General features: G+C 40.8%; 1 protein-coding gene across 3 annotated transcripts; it reads left to right on the top strand.

The window, feature by feature from the left end:
• The first annotated feature begins 5,155 nt into the window (after positions 1–5,155).
• Positions 5,156–15,246, top strand: LOC118391347 (FMR1-interacting protein NUFIP2-like). 3 transcript variants are annotated; one of them, XM_035782665.2, is made up of 4 exons: positions 5,156–5,264; positions 6,714–8,381; positions 9,658–9,690; positions 9,852–15,246. In XM_035782665.2, exons 2-4 carry the CDS (start codon positions 6,878–6,880, stop codon positions 9,902–9,904), a joined length of 1,590 nt encoding a protein of 529 aa, XP_035638558.1. In that variant the 5' UTR covers positions 5,156–5,264; positions 6,714–6,877; the 3' UTR covers positions 9,905–15,246. The 3 variants fall into 3 exon arrangements, with proteins under 3 accessions (XP_035638558.1, XP_035638557.1, XP_035638556.1); XM_035782664.2 differs by lacking the exon at positions 5,156–5,264 and adding an exon at positions 5,301–5,412; XM_035782663.2 differs by lacking the exon at positions 5,156–5,264 and adding an exon at positions 5,469–5,909.
• Positions 15,247–19,856: the final 4,610 nt, after the last annotated feature.

A 19,856-nucleotide genomic window follows, 5' to 3' on the forward strand; every position in this document is an offset into this window, starting at 1 on the left:
ACCTCTGGCCTGCTCGCCTCCCTACCACTGAGGAAGTACAGTTCCCGCTCAGCCCAGTCAAAACTGTTCGCTGCTCTGGCCCCCAATGGTGGAACAAACTCCCTCACGACGCCAGGACAGCGGAGTCAATCACCACCTTCCGGAGACACCTGAAACCCCACCTCTTTAAGGAATACCTAGGATAGGATAAGTAATCCTTCTCACCCCCCTAAAAGATTTAGATGCACTATTGTAAAGTGGCTGTTCCACTGGATGTCATAAGGTGAATGCACCAATTTGTAAGTCGCTCTGGATAAGAGCGTCTGCTAAATGACTTAAATGTAAAATGTAAATGTGTCTCATGGAGGAGACATAACATGCGCAGTTTGAGCTATTCTAGGAAGTGACGTTGCAGGTTAGCTCAGTGCTCCGTCTCTCATTGAGTAACTCAAGTTGAAGGCCTACCAGTCTACTTCAGGCTGCCATTAGCCACTAAATTATACTTGATTTCTTCTGTGGGTGATTTTAAAATAATTAGTTCAAGGACATACAGTGAGTGCATTCAAAAAGTATTCAGGCCCCTTGACTTTTTCCACATTTTGTTACATTACAACCTTATTCTAAAATGTATAAAATTGTTTCCCCCCTTATTAATTTACACACAATACCCCACAATGACAAAGCAAAACATGTTTTAGACATTTTTGCAAATTTATAAAATAAAAAAACTGAAATATCAACATTTACATAAGTATTCAGACCCTTTACTCAGTACTTTGTTGAAGCACCTTTAGAAGCGATTATAGTCTTGAGTCTTCTTGGGTATTGTCACGTCTGTGTCTGCGTCTGCGTCTGCTCCTGCTTCTCCCCTCCGGCGTTCAACGTCGCCAGAGTACTAACCACCGGTCCTGGGATTCATTATTACGCACACCTGGAACTCATCATTACGTGCAGGAGTGAATCATTACACCTGGACTCCATTACCTTCATTTCCTCCCCTATATATGTCTCGCTTCTCAAGCCGGTGGTTTCTGGTCCCCTAGCTGATGCTGTCCCCCACGACACACCTCCACCCCTGGACATCGAGGGGAGCCCGGCGTACGCTGTCAGATTCCTACTGAACTCCCAAAGTTGTGGGGGTCAGCTCCAGTATCTAGTGGACTGGGAGGAGTGTGGCCCAGAGGAGCAGTGTTGGGTTCGGGTGGAGGACATTCTGGACCCAAACATCATCCGTGATTTCCACCTTCGCAGCCTGGACCGACCCCCTCCTCGACCTCAGGGTCGTCCTGAGGATGGAGCCGCACATCAGAGGGAAGGGGATACTGTCACGTCTGCTCCTGCTGCTCCCCTCAGGCGCACGACGTCGCCAGAGTACTAACCACCGGTCTTGGGATTCCTTGATTCATACCTGGACTCCATTACCTTAATTTCCTCCCCTTTGTATGTCACTCTCCCAGGTTCCCTCACCAGTTGGTATTGTTCTTGTGTATCGGCATACTGCCTTATGTTAGTGTCGTGGTCTTCTTGTTTTAGTAAAGCGTTTCACCTGCACCTGCTTCCGACTCACCGCCCCATCTTTACAGGTATGAGACTACAGGCTTGGCGCATATTTGGGGAGTTTCTCCCATTCTTCTCTGCAGATCCTCTCAAGCTCTGTCAGTTTGGATGAGGAGCATTGTTGCACAGCTATTTTCAGGTCTCTCCAGAGATGTTCAATTGGGTTCAAGTCCGGGCCACTGGAGGACAATCAGAGTCTTGTCCCTTCGCCCCAGTCTGAGGTCCTGAGCACAATGGAGCAGGTTTTCATCAAGGATCTCGCTCTATACTTTGCTTAGTTCATCTTCCCCTCAATCCTGACTAGTCTCCCAGTCACTGCTGCCGAAAAACCCAGACACAGCATGATGCTGCCATCACCATGCTTCACCGTAGGGATGGTGCCAGGTTCACTCTAGACGTGACACTTAGAATTCAGGCCAAAGAGTTCAATCTTGGTTTCATCAGACCAGAGAATCTTGTTTCTCATGGTCTGATTTGTCCTCCAAGCGGGCTGTCATGTGCCTTTTACTGAGGAGTGGCTTCCGCCTGGCCACTCTACCATAAAGGCCTGATTGGTGGAGGGATGTAGAGATGGTTGTCCTTCTAGAAGGTTCTCCCATCTCCGCAGAGGAACTCTGGAGCTCTGTCAGAATTATTGGGTTCTTGGTCACCTTCCTGACCAAGGCCCTTCTCCCCCGATTGTTCAATTTGGCCGGCGGCCAGCTCTAGAATGTCTTGGTGGTTCCAACCTTCTTCCATTGAAGAATGATGCAGAAATGTTTTGGTACCCTTGCCAAGATCTGTGCCTTGACACAATCCTGTCTGAGCGCTACGGACATTTCCTTTGACCTCATGTCTTGGTTTTTTGCTCTTACATGCACTGTCAACTGTGGGACATTATTTAGACAGGTGTGCCTTTCCAAATCATGTCCAATTAATTGAATTTACCATAGGTGGACTCCAATCAAGTTGTAGAATCATCTCAAGAATGATCAATGGAAACAAGATGCACCTGAGCTCAATTTCGAATCTCAAAGCAAAGGGTCTAAATACTTATGTAAATAAGGTATTTCTGTTTTATTATTTTTTATAAATTTGCAAAAAGCTCTAAACCTGTTTTCACTTTGTCATTATGGGGTGTGTAGATTGATGAGGAAAAACATGAATTTAATACATTTTAGAACAAGGCTGTAATGTAACAAAATATGGAAAAAGGTTAGGGATCCGAATTACTTTCTGAAAGCACAGTACATCTGCTGTATGAGAAGCAATTATTGGTACCATGATTGTCTTTGAAGAAAAATGTATTTATTTGTAAAAAATATTTACACAAAGATTACCTCCATTCACTATAATGGAGGATGAGGTCGCAATGTTATCGTTCTTGCTCATTTAAAAACAAAAAGCCTGAAACTATGTCTAAAGACTGTTGACACCTTGAGGAAGCGATAGGAAAAGGAATCTGGTTGATATCCCTTTAAATGGAGCAAAGGCAGGCTATGGAACATGGAGTTTTCAAAATAGAAGCCACTTCCGGGTTTGAACAAGGCTGTAATGTTATAACAAAATATTTTTGAAAAAGGTTAGGGATGAATTACTTTCAATACAATAACATATGCATATATGAGAACTGAGACTTAGGAGCACCGTTTAGTTTGTCTTTGAAACAAAAACTGCCCCCATTTATTTGAAAAAATATTTCAAGAAGATTACACAGTGTTCAATGCTATCAGTTTGAGGATGCTGGTGGCAATAAATACATTACTTGCTCATTTAAAAAACAAAAGCCTATTGAAACTATGTATAAATTTTGAATATGCAACTGTCCTTGTAGGATACCTGAATGAAAAGAGAATCCTCGCTGATATCCCAGCTTAAATGGAGCAAAGGCAGGCATAAATGTCACAAGTTTTCAAAATGATGATAACTCAACTATTTTATCCGGGTTTGATTTTCCCAGGGTTTCGCCTCAGATATCAAAAGGTTAATTCTTTATTCAGAGCGTACTCTGAAGTCAAAAAGGCAAACACTGTTATAGTTTATCACTGTTCACAGACAATTTTTTGATAGTTTTGGAAACTTTAGAGTGTAACACAATGGTCTATCCAATACTAATAATAATATGCAAATATATTACACTAGCCTACTAGGGATTGTTTCATTAACTGAGACTGAGGAGCAGAGCAAATTCCAATTAGGGGAAAAAAGTATACAGTTACTATCTTTCCATAACATGTTAAGGCCGGCAACTGAGGAGAATGAGGGGGTCAATTAAAGATGTTGCAGAACTGCTGTAGTTGAAGCACCACTCCCTTTTGACCAGTTTCCCTGATGTTGCCACGGCAATCAAGCTGTTTTTACCATCCCTGTAACTGTCGCTTCTGTGGAGAGATTGTTTTCTAAGCTAAAACTCATGAAGAACTACCTAAGAAGCATTAGGCTCTTGGTCTGAAATGCGCTTTTGAACACCTGAGTAAACTCCACTCAATGCCCCGGCACCGTCGTAGCCTTGACCACATATTTGTTCACCAATATCCGCTTATACTGTCAATCAGTTAAAAATATATATATATTTGCGGAGGCTGCTGGGGTGTCCGGTACGCCAGTGTGATGTCATCGCTGCTTGCACTGCTCCCTGTGAGCACTGAGTGCTAGTGTGCATGTGAAATTGGTCTGTATAAACCGGATGCAACTCAGATAAAGACAGTCCATGAATCGGACATCTTGGATATTTCAGTGGTAGGGAGCTATCAGACAATTGTCAGAGCATTGTCTTCTTCAAATTTGAATGCCTTTGGTTTGCAAATGGATTTGAGCTATATCACCACCATCTAGTGGCCACAATAAATGAATGACATGCAGGATTTGGTTCAGTTCACCAGCACTGCAGGTGGCAGGCGGGTAAATCATGAATATAGCCCCAATGGCGCTGCCCATGCTGTCACAGATGCCATAATAGCCCAGATATGAAGATGAGTCCTCTATCTATCTCTATGGTCTCAGCAGATCTCAAAGGTCGTGAAGACCACTTGTGGCATTTCACATTTGCTTGAATTCTATATAATCTCGCATAAACTATTATTTTGTTCAACCTGTATTTATATGTATTTACAATACCTCTGTTTGCAATGATGGTGGGGAACCACCAAAAATAGTAGACTTGGATACTTTTTAGACATACTGCTGACGTTCACAGAGGCCTCGAATAGCTTCCGTTTGTCAGTCGCGTTGATTGGAAAGGAGACTGTGGGAAGATCTTAATTTGAATTCTCCTCGCGTCCTCTCTCCTTCTCAAAACCCATTGTATGAGAAAGCCAGAGGTACCGCCCCTCTGATCTTCTCCTCCAATGGGGTTTGAGAAGGAGACGAGGAGAAAGGACGCGAGGATTCACAATTGAGATGGTCCCTGTTTCTGCTTCACTTGCCCAGTGAGCTTCGGCGCACACTGGTAGGACTCGGATATTCTATTCTAACACTTCAATGGAGGAACAGCCCAAAGATCGGGCACAAGATAGACGATATCACCACTATGGAGAAGAAAGAAATCATATTCAATACAAATCATCTCTAAAAAATGATCAGATCTACTTCCAGTACCAGGAAACGCAGACGAAGAAAACAGGTTGGGCCATCCGGAAAAGTTAGCCAGCTAATACAAATGACTTAACTAGCTAGATAGCCACATTATTACCGACGTCAATGTAGCGTGCTAGCTCGCAAGACAGTCATAGCAGGATGGTAGCGAGCTGGTAAATATCAATTTAACGTATTAGTTAGCTGTGACTAGAGTTGAGTATGGCTAGTTTAGGGATAGTTAAACGTCGCGTGACAGCTGGTGGTTTGACAGAGGGGATTGACCTTGTGCGCCGGTTTTTACCACCCATTTCTACATTTATGGTAAACTGACAATTCCCCTGTGTGACTAATTAGTCATTTTGTAGTTAAATTATTTTGTGACGTGAGTACGTTGTTTACACCACAAAGTAAGGGCTAATTTGGTATGAATTCCGTGAAATATTTTGTTAACAAAAACAAGCCGGCTCCACTGGAATGTTCTGAATTGCCATTTCCTGTCGGCCATGTTAGAAAATGCAAGCGGGGAAGCTAACGAGCTAGCTGGCTAATCCTAATAACGAGAGGGAGCATAAAATACGTTTCAATGTTGTTTTGTTTACAAATTACCACTTGGCTACAGTCAGGGCTACAAAAACAAGATGAGTAGTTACTTAACTTAATTTTGAGACTTTCCAGTGATTTAAATAACTACTGGAGCTCGTGCCAGACATTTTAAACTTACGCAGCTGCGGCTTGGTCGGGCCTGTTGCGTCTATCTAACTCGCCATGAAGCCACGCAAACATGTTAGCCTGGGTAGATGACCTGAAGAGTGTTAACAGTTAGTTGTCTTTCTAGTTAACTGATTGATGCATAGGATTTAGATTTTTAATAAACAATCCTGAAACAATTGCTTACCGATGTTTTAGCTACATGATTTGAAATGTAATTGTAGCATCGCCAGTTTATTTAGACTAGTTTAGACTTGATGCTATGCATGCAAAGAAAATTGTGCATACATTGAACCCTCGCTTCAGTTCAGATAAGGAAAATAAAACGCTTAACACAATTTGTTATTCTATAACATTACTTAAGATGTTTGTTAACTCGTATTGTATACAGCTATCTTAGGAGCAAGATGGCAAATCATTAATTTAGTTGAATGCTTTGTCTTTAGACGCTAGTGTGGTAAATACTGTTGAATTAGCTAGCAAAGTCAGGCTCAGTCACACTGACAACCACCTTCCTGTTACTAAAAGTTCTAGGACTGTAGGTAATGGCTATTTCTACATACAGCACACGTTTTTCTGAAGTGACTTAAGTATGGTATCTGTTAACAAGTAGGCTATGGGACTACTATGTTCAAGGGAATCTGATCTGGGTACTGGCATGGTTGCTTGCTACCAGCTGACCTATTCAGTCTAAATTGCCATGATACAGCAGCGTCTTATAAAGGCCTCACCATGTTTCCTGCAAAAGGAGCTTTGAGGTTGCATAGGTCTTGTAAACAGATTAGGGCTGTTAGTGTCTTTTGATATAGAGAGGTGGTAGGGAATTATGGAATTTCCTTGGACTTATGTTTGTGTGTCTGTTCACATGTTATTCTATCACTGGCAGTGCAATTTTCTTTTGTTTCCATTTACAGGCAATGGGAAAATAAAGACCAGTGACGTGGAGGGGGAGAAGATACTGTCTGCAAATTTTTTTTTTTGTATCCCTCGTCCCACCAACAGTAATGGTAACAGACATTTGATAAACACTAATGTAAAACAGAAGTCAACACGGAAGGTTTATACCACTCTTTCAAAAATGGACAGCAAAGACGGTTTTGATCACAAGAAGAATATGGACAGCGACAAGGACTTGGATTTCACTAATGACTATGAGGGAAAGCTGTTGGACAAGGATTCTGCATTGCTTCTGAATGGGGTGGTAAACTCTGCTCATATTACCAATGGTTACTCCAGCAAGTCACCCCCTGACAACGATTGCAGTGGCTCAGAAAGTGGATATACTACTCCTAAGAAACGCAAGGCCAGACGCAACAGCATCAAGAACACAGAGCATGTGACAAGCGAAAAGGAGAGAGCCATGCAACAGGGTAATGCTACACAGGAGCCAGAAGCTTCTGGACTTGAACCAATTGAGAAAGCGGTGAACTTGAGACTTGTCCATAAAGCAGATCCCCAGACAGCAGTCATGCAGATGGGAGCCCCAGAAGTGGCTATGGGTGAGTTGCAGAGGAAAAACTCAGACAGTAAAACTGCTGCAGTTGCCTTTGGTAAAAAGTTTGAGGATAGGCCCAAAGCCAAGCTCTCAACCTCTACAAAAGAGGACTCTTGGACTTTATTTAAGCCCCCTCCCGTATTTCCTGTGGACAACAGTAGAGCTAAAATAGTGCCCAAGATCAGTTATGCAAGTAAAGTTAAGGAGAACCTCAACAAAGCAGCCCAAGCTGGAGGAGATATGCATCCTCCTCAGGTGCCTGATAGATTATCACAGGTCCCCATGTCTGCTATGAAAACCATCACCTCAGCTAGCGTTACTAATGGTCCTGTTTCTGGAGATGGAAATGGTTATCCCTCTGTTGGTACCTTCTTCACTCCTGCTGCTAGTAGTATTCCACCAGCCCCCTCTCTCCCATGCGGGGAGAACGTAGCATCCTTTTTGGACAATGACTGTAGTTCTTCAACCAACCTTACAGCAGATCTGAGAAAGTGTACTCTTTTCGTTTACCCTCTAAACCCTTTAAATATGCAACCTGTGCTCCCGAGTGCTCGCCAAGTGGACACCCCGGCTGCTCAGACAAATCAGAAAGCCTTGGGGGACATCTTTCAGAATCAGTGGGGACTGTCCTTCATCAATGAGCCAAATGTGGGGCCAGAAGGTGGAAGCGGGCCGGTAGCTGCTGTGGAGGGAAAGGCTACGGTGGTCACTTTTCAAGGGGAGCCATGCCCTGCTGTTGCAGCTGAGGCAGGCCTTGACGCTAGCCTATCAATCCCAGAGCCTTTCCTTCTCACTTTGGCTCAAGACTCAGAGAAAAGGACTAGTGCCCCAGCTTGCCCCCCTGCTACAATAAAGGGTGAGGATGGGGCAAAGGCTCAGCTGTCTGGACTGGATGAGACAAAGGTTGAGGCGAAGGGTCTAGGTGCAGTTGTGGCCTCTGGTAAAGACATTAGTGATGAGCCTGCACAGGCCCCCCTGACCAACCTGGTGTTGGGTCCATCTAAAGAGCAGACTCCCTCTAAGAGCCTGGACAGAGGTAGCTGTGGGTTGTTTGATCTGAAAGCTGCTGTTACTTATCACACTAAAGGTAAGTCCTCTTGCTCTGCTGTGTCATTTCTATAAACACATGGTAGTACCAGTGCTTGACTTGGGAAGAAAGCAGTGCAGGTCCATTAGACCATGTTCAAAAATGTACATTGCTATAGCTATATCTGATTATTCACTGTTAATGGTTCATACACATTTTGACTGATGGAATTTCATGACTTCTAACCAAATCTCCATGACCAATAATTAGTGGTGTCTCCTACATGAAAAAGTCTGCAAAAATGTGGTATTGACACTAGAAGGCTGCTGGTCTGTTTTCTATATGAGCAGCTGATGTTTAGGCTACAATGTGGTGTTTTAGAGCGGGGCTTGAACAAAAGCCTGCACACCCAGTAGCTCTCCTATAGGATGGTTGGCCACCCTTATAAGGTTAAATATCTATGCACGGCATAGAAGTTGTTTGTCGTTTAGGCTATTAGAATATTTTTTTAATGTTGGAATTACATGGCTAGCCTACTGTTTCAATAGAGGAATCCCAGCTTTCCAATAATGGTATCAGATTTATTTCTCAACCGTGCTGGTGGAAAAGGCATCAACATTAATGCTTATAGCTAAATGGTTAAGTAGCGAGAGCGCTTTTAGTATGACTAGTTATGTTTTGAATTGGCTATATAGTTACTCTATCATTATTTTATAGGCTACCTCTGGCAATGGCCCACTGGCACACACGCAAATGATGCACAGCACACAGACACGCTGAAGGTTAGGCCTAATTCTGATCATGGCTGATAGATTGATAATATACTATATTTAGGAAAACGCAATATTAAAATTCCATGACTTTCCCTTATTTGACAACTTGGAAAAGCGCATTCAGGCATGGCGCATTCTCAATCTGCGCATTCTCAAACTCAGTCTACTGGTACGCATATACCGGATTCACAGACTAGTGGCAAATAAACCTGAACAAAGTGGAATCCGGATATGAATGCCCACTCTCCATTGCTATTCGATTCATGTCCCACCTTCATTCTGCTTTGATCAACCTTTTGACGTTGTGTGTGAATCCGGGCCGGCGATAGGCAACTTTGTTTCATAGAGGAGCCGGTATGCAGTTCTCAAATATTTGGAGGTGCCGGTACAGCACTTCAGACAGCTCTGGCCCATGTCGAGCACTGGTTATTACACATTGGTAGCTTTAACCTACTATTTCACTTGCACCAAAAGCTTTTAATCCTTTAGCATCACATTATTGTGTGTAAAAAAATATGTTATGCACCTGGAGGTATTAATCAATCTTTGTTTTTTCTATACAGAAATGGAATATGTTTTCAATTTGCAAAAACAAGGTAAAGGTCCCTCTTCTGTACAGTGTTTTCAAAGTTGTGAAATTGGGTTTTCCATTTGATGTTCAAACGGTATACAGCTGAAGTTTGAATAATATATATTATAAATTGCTAACTACGTTCCACAGGGCCTACACACTGAAACATTTCTGTCCTTCCCCCAGATCCAAAAAGAGTAGTCTTCTATGACAAGACCAAGGATGGACCTGATCAGTGAGGTAGTGAATGTCTGTCAACACTAACCTCCTCCCTACCTGGGTGCTGCAGTTATCTTTTTTGGCGGTTATAATCCCCTTGGAAAAACAAAATCGAGACAACTGTGATATTGGGACTGACGGATGAGTGTCCTGTGACAGACTTTCATTGGAAATATAGAATGGCATAATGGGGACACATTTTGCCGGGGGGTGGGGGGCATCGCCGGAGAGGAAGGGTAATGTGAGGACATATAAATCCAAGTATTGGAATTAATTTGAGCACAGAAGCTTCTGCTGACGCTCTGGACTACACCGACGCAAACACTTGAAAGAGATGCTGGGTGCCTCAGACTCCCATGTGAACGGACACTTGTGACACTTTCTGCTGTGTTAGACATTGGTCTCATAGCGCCTTCCTCTGGGTGTTGAGGAGAAATAAGATGAAGGCCCAAACTGCACCTCCCAAGCCTTTATCCTGTTGCCCATTGAACTATATGGCGAGTGTTGGTCTTACAGTAAGATGCCTCAATCATTTTATGTCCTCATGCATTCAAATTATTCCAATATATGTAGATCTGTGCTATGATTTATACATACACATCAGTATATGTGCAAATTTGAATTCATTTTGAAATAAAATGAACTATAAGCTCAGATAAGAATGCCTTGAAACTGAAAGATTACGAGAAGACTGTTAGGCTGCAGGTTAAATGATAAATACATTTGAGGGAAAGCATTTGTCTTAATTACTTTAGTGAAATAACTATGCCCAGCAAAGAACTGACTGCTGGGTATCTCTTGACGCCTATTTTGTTTTGTATGGTTTAGCGATTTCAGATGTGATCTACAGTAGGAACAAACTCCCAGAGCACAGATGGGTTCATTCTAATCTTGTGGTTCGGTTTTCACTTTTTGGTAGGCATGCTAATCAGTTGAAAAAAACAGTTTTATTATATAATTGTCTTCATCTGAGTTTGCTTTTATGTTTATTATTTTGACTCTTCTTAAACCCTTGCAGTTGTCAGTCCACATACGGAATTCATTTCAAATTAAGATGGATGTAGGCTGTTCCTTAATTTGTAGCTTCTCTTGAGCTATTCACCTGATTGTGGGAGTTTTATGAAAGATGAGAAGTGACTTATTGTAGCACAAGGGCTATGTATGTGATTTTTTTGTTGTTGGGTTTGGTGTATTTGATCCGTAAGAGGCTCAAGATGTCAGTAATTCATTAGACCTACCTAGGCTATATTTGCTGATACTACATGGAGAAATGGCTCATTTCCTTATTTTCTTGCTCAAGCGATTTGCTTTTCATTTGCTAGCCAATTTATTCAGCCTAGGATACTTTGTGCTTTTTCAGCTTTTGGTCTTTTAATCTCTCTAGTTATGACAATGTATTTCTTGCACAGAGTATTGGTGTGGATGAGACTTGAAAAGTCGCAGTTTAATATAACCAAGAAAAGATGACAGAACCATCGCAATACTAATTATTTCATGTCGCAGACCAGCCACTTTGTTATACTGTTTGTAGAGATGTGGTGATAATTTCATAATACAGTTTCATCCAGTCAGTGTCTTTGATCAAAGTGGTTGTGTCAAGAGGCCTATACATGGCAAGGCAGGCCACATTTGGTAATACAATGAGTGGACAGCCACAATGTCATTGGAACTACCATCTCTTTTTTTTCTTTTTGGGGGGGGGGCTAAGGGAGGAAGTGTCTTAGCTTATTTTCTCTAGCATAAGTGATTTGGTTGTGTGGATTAATAGCACTTTATGTAACACTTTTAAAAAATATATATTTTAATTACTACAGATACACATACTATATGAAATACTAACTTCTTTTAAGGATGGCTTTGGACTGTTGTTCTTTTTAAGACAAATAAATGAATAAATACCGAAATACAAAATGTCACTCAGGTAGTATTGGTAAAGCCATGACAGTTGGATAATATTGTGTTCTGACAAATGGTTCAGAACAAGATCCTCGTATTGTGCTCAAATATGAATTGGAGTGATATTTAATAATGAACTACAGAGCTGTGATTTAAAATACCAAAACATTTTGCTTGCAGGAAACACTGACATGGCTTGCAATCAGCTGTCATAGATATGTAGGCTTCGAACCTTTAAGTTATCTGTTCAGGCAATTTCACTTTAAGCACACTGATTTCCACCGGTTTCCACCTGTAATAGGACAGTGTGATCTTACTGTCCCTGAATTTTTTATTTTTTTTTACCTCTTCATTCATGGGCTGAAGCATTTCTGAGTGTACCTACTGCTGAATCCCAGTCCAGGTTATATGCAAAGGCAGGAATCTATGCCTGAGATTCCTAGTCCAGCCCTCTCTTGGGGTTCCTGGTAACCTCTTGGCTTATTCTTGTAGACAAAGGGAACTACAAGATGGTCAAACACACCCCTGTTGTGTACAAAACTGTGTCTCACACACTAAATTACTTCACTGTGGAATTCTGAGCAAAGGATAGACCTCTGGGACGTGGTATCTAAAACCTCTTGTTTTGCTTCCATTCTATGCCGTGTGTATTATCAGAGTAGATCAGCTTCAATCAAGAGCACAAAATATCTTATTTTGCTAATGCTGCACAACAGCGAAAATATCACTTATTTTGACTTGATTGGCAGCGGAAATTATTTTTGTGCGATGGACAACCCAGTTTGCAATGGTGGACAATAGCGGCAAAAAGTGTTTGGGATTTTTGTGCTTTAATTGTTTATGCACAGTTGATGTAACTTTACTGGGTTCCCTAAATATTGGAATATGAAACACCAGAACATACCATGAGGTAAAAAAGCCAAAACAAGTGGTCTTTTTCATAACTCTAACCCTTTTTTTGCATTTGATCCTGAGTGGAAGAACAAGAAGCCCTATGCTTCTTTGTAAAGTCTCTTGCGTGGGTGTGTAGAAGTGTGCTAACAGTCCAAAGTACTTCAACTGTTCATCGTTTTTGATTCCGACATGTCCCCTAATGTTGAATTTAATTCTTAAAGCCCCTGTGCAGTCAAATGTAATTTCCCGTGTTTTATATATTTCCACACTGAGGTTGTAATAATATTGTGAAAATGACCAGAAATTTCAGCCTGTGTTGGTGGGATGGAGTTTTGGCCTGCCTGGTGACATCACTACGCGTTAAATTAGTTAATAGACCAATAAGAGTTCCAAACTTCTCTGCCAGTAACAGCTTGGCAAGTTTTCAGTTTTCCCACTCAGGCCACTCCCAGACAGTCCTAGCAATTATTTTGTTGAGAAATTGTGCTTTGCTAAGCTTTTTTCCCCAATTAAATCAGTCAAAAAGAATCACACTAAGGTACCTATTGTTCCCAGAAATTATTTGATATTTAGGTAACAGCTGCATTGGACCTTTTTTAGAGGGATCAGTGATCTCCAGGGAAATATTGCAAAAGTCTTCAAGCACTTAAGCAAAATGGGTGTTTTTATTTTTCTTGTACATGCATTTCAGAAAAACATATAGCTATATTACTTAACGATAGTGTTGTAGCCTGTAAACCAAAAAACGGTTCTTAATGGAGATTGTTTAATGAGCACTCTGCTGGGCAAGTGAGCGAGTTGGTGTGATGAAAGAAAAGCATGAAAGTGATGATTCTCTGTATTTTCAACCCCCTTAGGAGGTGCAAGCACCTCAAGGATACTCACACAGGCCTCTGAGTTCTGAATGATTGGTTAGGCCACTTTGCCTAGCTGTTTGGTGTGTGTGTGAAAGTGAGTTCTTTCCAATTATATGCAAGTGTCCCTTTTTTTTTTTCAAGACCTCATGTTCAGGTGCCTGTGTGAAAAGTATGCTTTTACAGTAATTTTAAGAATATTTTTGTGTGTTTTGAAAATTGTTACTAAAAGTGATGTGCCATTTTCTTTGTCCAATATTTCTTTCTACAACATTTTGCAATGCTGTTGAACATTTCTTACAGCTTCCTTTCACTGACATGGAAGAAGCTGAAAGCAATGTGCGTTTTAGCTGTTTTGAATGAATTTCACAGCTCTCAATCATATGACCTGCAAATAATTGTTCAGTGGGCTTGTGTTTGAATAAACTGCTTGCTGGTATATTCTAGTCAGTCCGTTGTTATGGTCTGAAGTAGAGCAACGTTGACTTTTACTTTTCAATTGATCTAACACGTGTTTAATAAGCTGTTTTTATTTTTGAATTTTCACTTTTTATTTGTAGTTGCACAACCCGAGCGAAACTACTTTGCTTCAAAGGAAAATGGGGAGAATTAGGCTAAGGTCTCATTTGATCATAACACGTACCTACTTTTTTAAAGACCATTTACGTTGCTGAATTCTCAATTTTATATAAAGCCCCAATGATCAGATCCTTGTGGCTGAAAACAATGTTAAGCCTACTCCTTGCTTAGTTTAGATATTTTTCAGAGTACACATGATTTATGTTCAATGCATTTCCTCAAATGGTAATGGTGGCGATGTGAGCACTGAACACAAAGTGTTCCTGATAAGAATTTCTCCCTGATGTTCATCATGTGTTAAAGGGGAGCGACGTAAAGGAGATAGATGTACTGTTTGATAACCATCTTATTTCAAGTTTGCCAAAGGTACAGTACACAACTCAAATATTCAGCTACTGTATGGTCCATGCACTTAGATTGGAAAGACTTTGATGGTTTAAGCCTAAGCCACCTGTTGTCTGAGCCAGTTTGGGTGGGACCACAGCAGCTGAATGCCATTGTGGGAGTCCGTCTTCTCCCCCCAACCCATAAATAGAAATAATAACAAATACCAAAAGTGCTGCTTCTTCCAGTTATCGATTGTCTGTAATGGGAAATGCTGGACTTAGTGTTTTGTTCACCATTTTCGTCCTGTCTCCCACTTTTTGCTGTCCATGCCTGCTGTTTAAACGTTTTTATATGGGGGGAGTGGGCGGGCGCACGCATGTTTACTCTCTTTGGCACCTGAGATATTTGTAGACACATCACTATGTTAACGACAAGGAAGAAGTGTTATTTCTGGGGCTCCACAGTGCTACTGCTTCTTTTGAAAGGTGGTGTGGTCATACGGAATATGTGTCTGAAGATTACAGCTGTGTGGTGCCAAGTCCATCTCTGTACCAGTTCTCACTGTCATATCTTGTTGTGCCTGTTGATGAGTTATCAATCTGCTCCAAGTAAATTGACCCCTCAGAATTTGAGGCAACAGCAGAAAGTGTATTTTATAATTTGACATTTAAGTGTTAATGTGACATCTGAAAAGGTTTAACAAATGCATCACATTATGAGTACCTAAATGTATTTTTTTTATTTTTAAAGCATGATAATATCCCTTAAATTCCAAACCAATGTAATAAATTAAAGAAATTCAGTGTTCACAATTTCAGTTTCCATTAGTGTTCCATTTCCGTTTTAAAGTTGTTTTCTTCTCCGTCACCCTAACACTTTCAATTGAAATGTCATTGCATGGAAATAAAGGATTTCACAGTAGGTCTGGGACAAGACTTGGACAATTGAAGAAGTGTGCCTGATTCCACAGGAGGCTGCTGAGGGGAGGATGGCTCATAATAATGGCTGGACCAGAAACAATGTATTTGAGTTCGATACCATTCCATTTATTCCGTTCCAGCCATTACCATGACCCTGTCCTCACCCTGTCCTCACCAATTAAGGTGCCACCAACCTGTGCCTGAAACGACAATAGAGCCCCACAGTAGTGTCATAATACCCATAAAGGGCTGTGTTTCTCATCGGCTTACCTGGCGTGCCGTTTTAATAACCATACATCTCTCCCAGACAAGGTGACTAACCAGTATATTTGGATCTATTTACTCTGATTTTAAAATGCTGATTACCATCAAAGTAGACATGTAAGACTACAAATCCCTGCAAGCTCCTGCACGTCATCTCTAGCTGACACCTTTGTTAACAGGCACTGTGTCGATTTAAAACTTGCACAAGACCGTTCACAGAAATGTAGCCAATTTATTCATTACTACATTTAACGTAGTTAATCCTGAGATTCGGCAGGTGCCCATTCAAACCCTCAGACAATTTACAAACGAAGCATTTGTGTTTAGTCGGTCCGCCAGATCAGAAGCAGTATAGATATTCAAGGATGCTCTCTTGATAAGTGTGTGAATTGGACCATTTTTCTGTCCTGCTCAGCATTCAAAATGTAACTTTTGGGTGTTTGGGAAAATTTATGGAGTAAGAAGTATATTTTATTTAGGAATGTAGGGAGCCAAAATATAAATAGTAAAGGACAGAGACCCCCAAAAAACTACTTAGTAGTACTTTATAAAGTATTTTTACTGAAGTACTTTACACCACTGGAAACCCTGTGGGCAAATGAGGAACAGCAAGTACCCAAAGAAGAGGCAATATTAGGTTACCCATTCATAAAAATTTGAGGCTACTTTAGATAGCAGAAAAACATTAATTTCTCTGTCTGAAAATAAACATGAGTGGTAAAAGTGCTGTCCCAGTTACCCTGACAACACCCCCATCTCCTGGTGGTCCTGAAACACTGCAGTATAGCTATTCATATTGTGGCAAGCAGCACTTCTTGGGATTGGGTTTGCTATTAGCTAGAATGAAGCTGTGTTAAGCTGATGGTTGTGTGTCTGTCTTTGTTTCTGTGTGACCGGACATTCTGCTTCTCTCAGGTCTCAGGTGCCGAGTAGCAGATCTAAATTGTTTTATGATCTAGTTTGACTGATCTGCCTCGCTCAGTGGCGTCCATCTGCAAAGCCCAGCTGGAGTGTAACGCACACGAAGAGAGTGGATTTGAACTAGAGGTCGACCGATTATGATTTTTCAACGCCGATACCGATTATTGGAGGACCCAAAAAAAAAGCACTTACCGATTAATTGGACGATTTTTTTAAAAACCAATGTATTTGTAATAATGACAATTACAACAATATTGAATGAACACTTATTTTAACTTAATATAATACATCAATAAAATAAATTTAGCCTCAAATAAATAATGAAACATGTTCAATTTGGTTTAAATCATGCAAAAACAAAGTGTTGGAGAAGAAAGTAAAAGTGCCATAGGTGCCATGTAAGAAAGCTAACGCTTAAGTTCCTTGCTCAGAACATGAGAACATATGAAAGCTGGTGGTTCCTTTTAACATGTGTCTTCAATATTCCCAGGTAAGAAGTTTTAGATTGTAGTTACTATAGGAATTATAGGACTATTTCTCTCTATACCATTTGTATTTCATTAACCTTTGACTATTGGATGTTCTTATAGGCACTTTAGTATTGCCAGTGTAACAGTATAGCTTCCGTCCCTCTCCTCGCTTGAACCAGGAACACAAAGACAACAGCCACCCTCGAAGCAGCGTTACCCATAGAGAACAAGGGGAACAACCACTCCAAGTCTCAGAGCAAGTGACGTTTGATTCGCTGTTAGCGCGCACCCCGCTAACTAGCTAGCCATTTCACATTGGTTACACCAGCCTAATCTCGGGAGTTGATAGGCTTGAGGTCATAAACAGCTGCTGGCAAAATGCACGAAAGTGCTGTTTGAATGAATGCTTTCGAGCCTGCTGGTGCCGACCATCGCTCAGTCAGACTGCTCTATCAAATCATAGACTTAGTTATAACATGATAACACACAGAAATACGACCGAATCCGGAAACTATCATCTCGAAAACAAGACCTGGATTCGTTCCGTATTTTATCTAACGGGTGGCATCCATAAGTCTAAATATTCCTGTTACATTGCACAGCCTTCAATGTTATGTCATAATTAAGTCAAATTCGGGCAAATTAGGCAGCCCAAACTGTTGCATATACACTGACTCTGCGTGCAATGAACGCAAGAGAAGTGACACAATTTCACCTGGTTAATATTGCCTGCTAACATGGATTTCTTTTAGCTAAATATGCAGGATTAAAAATATATACTTCTGTGTGTTGATTTTAAGAAAGGCATTGATGTTTATGGTTAGGTACACATTGGAGCAACAATACGCACCTCATTGATTATATGCAACACAGGATACTAGATAAAATAGTGATATCATCAACCATGTGTAGTTAACTAGTGATTATGATTGATTTATTGTTTTTATAAGATAAGTTTAATGCTAGCTAGCAACTTACCTTGGCTTACTGCATTCGCATAACAGGCAGTCTCCTCGTGGAGTGCAATGTAATCAGGTGGTTAGAGCGTTGGACTAGTTAACTGTAAGGTTGCGAGATTGAATCCCCAAACTGAAAAAGGTAAAAATCTGTTGTTCTGCCCCTGAACGAGGCAGTTAACCCACCATTCCTAGGCCGTCATTGAAAATAAGACTTGCCTAGTTAAATAAAGGTCTACATTTTATATATTTTTTTAATCGGCCAAATCGGTGTCCAAAAAGACCAATTTCCGATTGTTGTGAAAACTTTAATCGGTTGACCTATAATTTGAACCTCCATTCCTGAAGCCAGAACATCAACCCACTTGTTCAATATTGCTCTTCTCTCGTTGTTTCATCCATTTCCTTTCCTATGCATATGTTAACCTTAGTTTAGTGTTCTACTATTTATTTATGCATGTGTATTATATGTTTGTAGCTGGTTAAGGTTCCCACATCTCTTATCGGATTAATCCTCTTCCAGGCTCACAGCCCCAACCAACAAGTATGGCTGTTAAAACAAAAAATCAGTGTAGACTTGATATTTATCTAAGAAGCAAAAGGCAATGTATGAATAAATCAGTACACACATCACTTTTCAATAGTGTATGCACTATGTACTGTGTGAATACTTTCCAGTAATAGTTGTGTTATTTTATATTAGTGCTGAAGTTTGATTTGGGAAAACGTTTGATTGTAATAATATCCTGCAGTTCTGGCTGCGCCTTGCTCTCCCTCTCCCATCCTTCCCTGTTCACTGCCACTGAACCTGCCTCAGCTGTTTTGCTTTTTTTTGCTTCCTCTCTGTCATGAGGTGTTTTTACTGACACAACTTGCTTGTTTAACCCATTGTGTTATACATGTACTCTTTACTGATCTCCTTTTTGTGCTTAGTGACAAAAGGTCTCAGAATATTGTTGTTGATTTCTGTCTGCAGGAAGTTCAAAATCAAAATCAAATCAAATTTTGACCTGCTATGTAAGGCTGCTGGAAAACGTGTGGCAACCATGCATTTTCCCCAGCACTTTTCAATTTTGATGCATTTATATGTTGATGGTGCATTTATATTTTTGTTCAGTATATAGGATTTGAGCTAAAAACATCTTAAAATATTATTTTTAGAACTTCCAATGTTAGTCCCCACTACAACTACCCAATACTGTAACACTTCACAATAAGGTTCCATTTGTAAGGGGTTTATAAAAGGGTTATAATTGTTAATGATTATTTAATTATTTATAAATGCATTAAACCATTAATAAATGGTTATTTCATTGGTCAAAATAGTGCAATAACTGGTCAGTGTTTGCCATGTAGTGAGCCAATATTTACCTCCAGTTATTAACAATTTATAAATGCACTTCCAAATGCTTATAATATTGAACCCTTATGTATCATCATGCAACCTTATTTTCAAAACTTTGTTCTGGTCTTTTGTGGGAGTTAAATCTGCGATTAAGTGAATACTTATTTTCTCACTTGTGGGTGTGATGCATTGGTGCTCTGTCCCAGGACTTGGCACACCTTCTTGGCCCACCAGAACATTATTCCTCCTCCACCAAACTTTACAGTTTGCACTATGTATTCGGGCAGATAACCTTCTCCTGGCACCGCCAAAGCCAGATTTGTCTGTCGGACTGCCAGATGGTGAAGCGTGATTCATCACTCCAGAGAACACGTTTTTACTGCTCCAGAGTCCAATTGCCGTGAGCTTTACACCACTCCAGCTGACGCTTGGCATTGATTATGGTGAGCTTAGGCTTGTGTGCGGCTGCTTGGCCATGGAAACCCATTTCATGAAGCTCCCGACGAACAGTTATTGTGCAGAAGTTGCTTCCAGAGGCAGTTTGGA

Source organism: Oncorhynchus keta, unplaced genomic scaffold, assembly GCF_023373465.1.
Source record: "Oncorhynchus keta strain PuntledgeMale-10-30-2019 unplaced genomic scaffold, Oket_V2 Un_contig_6244_pilon_pilon, whole genome shotgun sequence".
Lineage (NCBI taxonomy): Eukaryota > Metazoa > Chordata > Actinopteri > Salmoniformes > Salmonidae > Oncorhynchus > Oncorhynchus keta.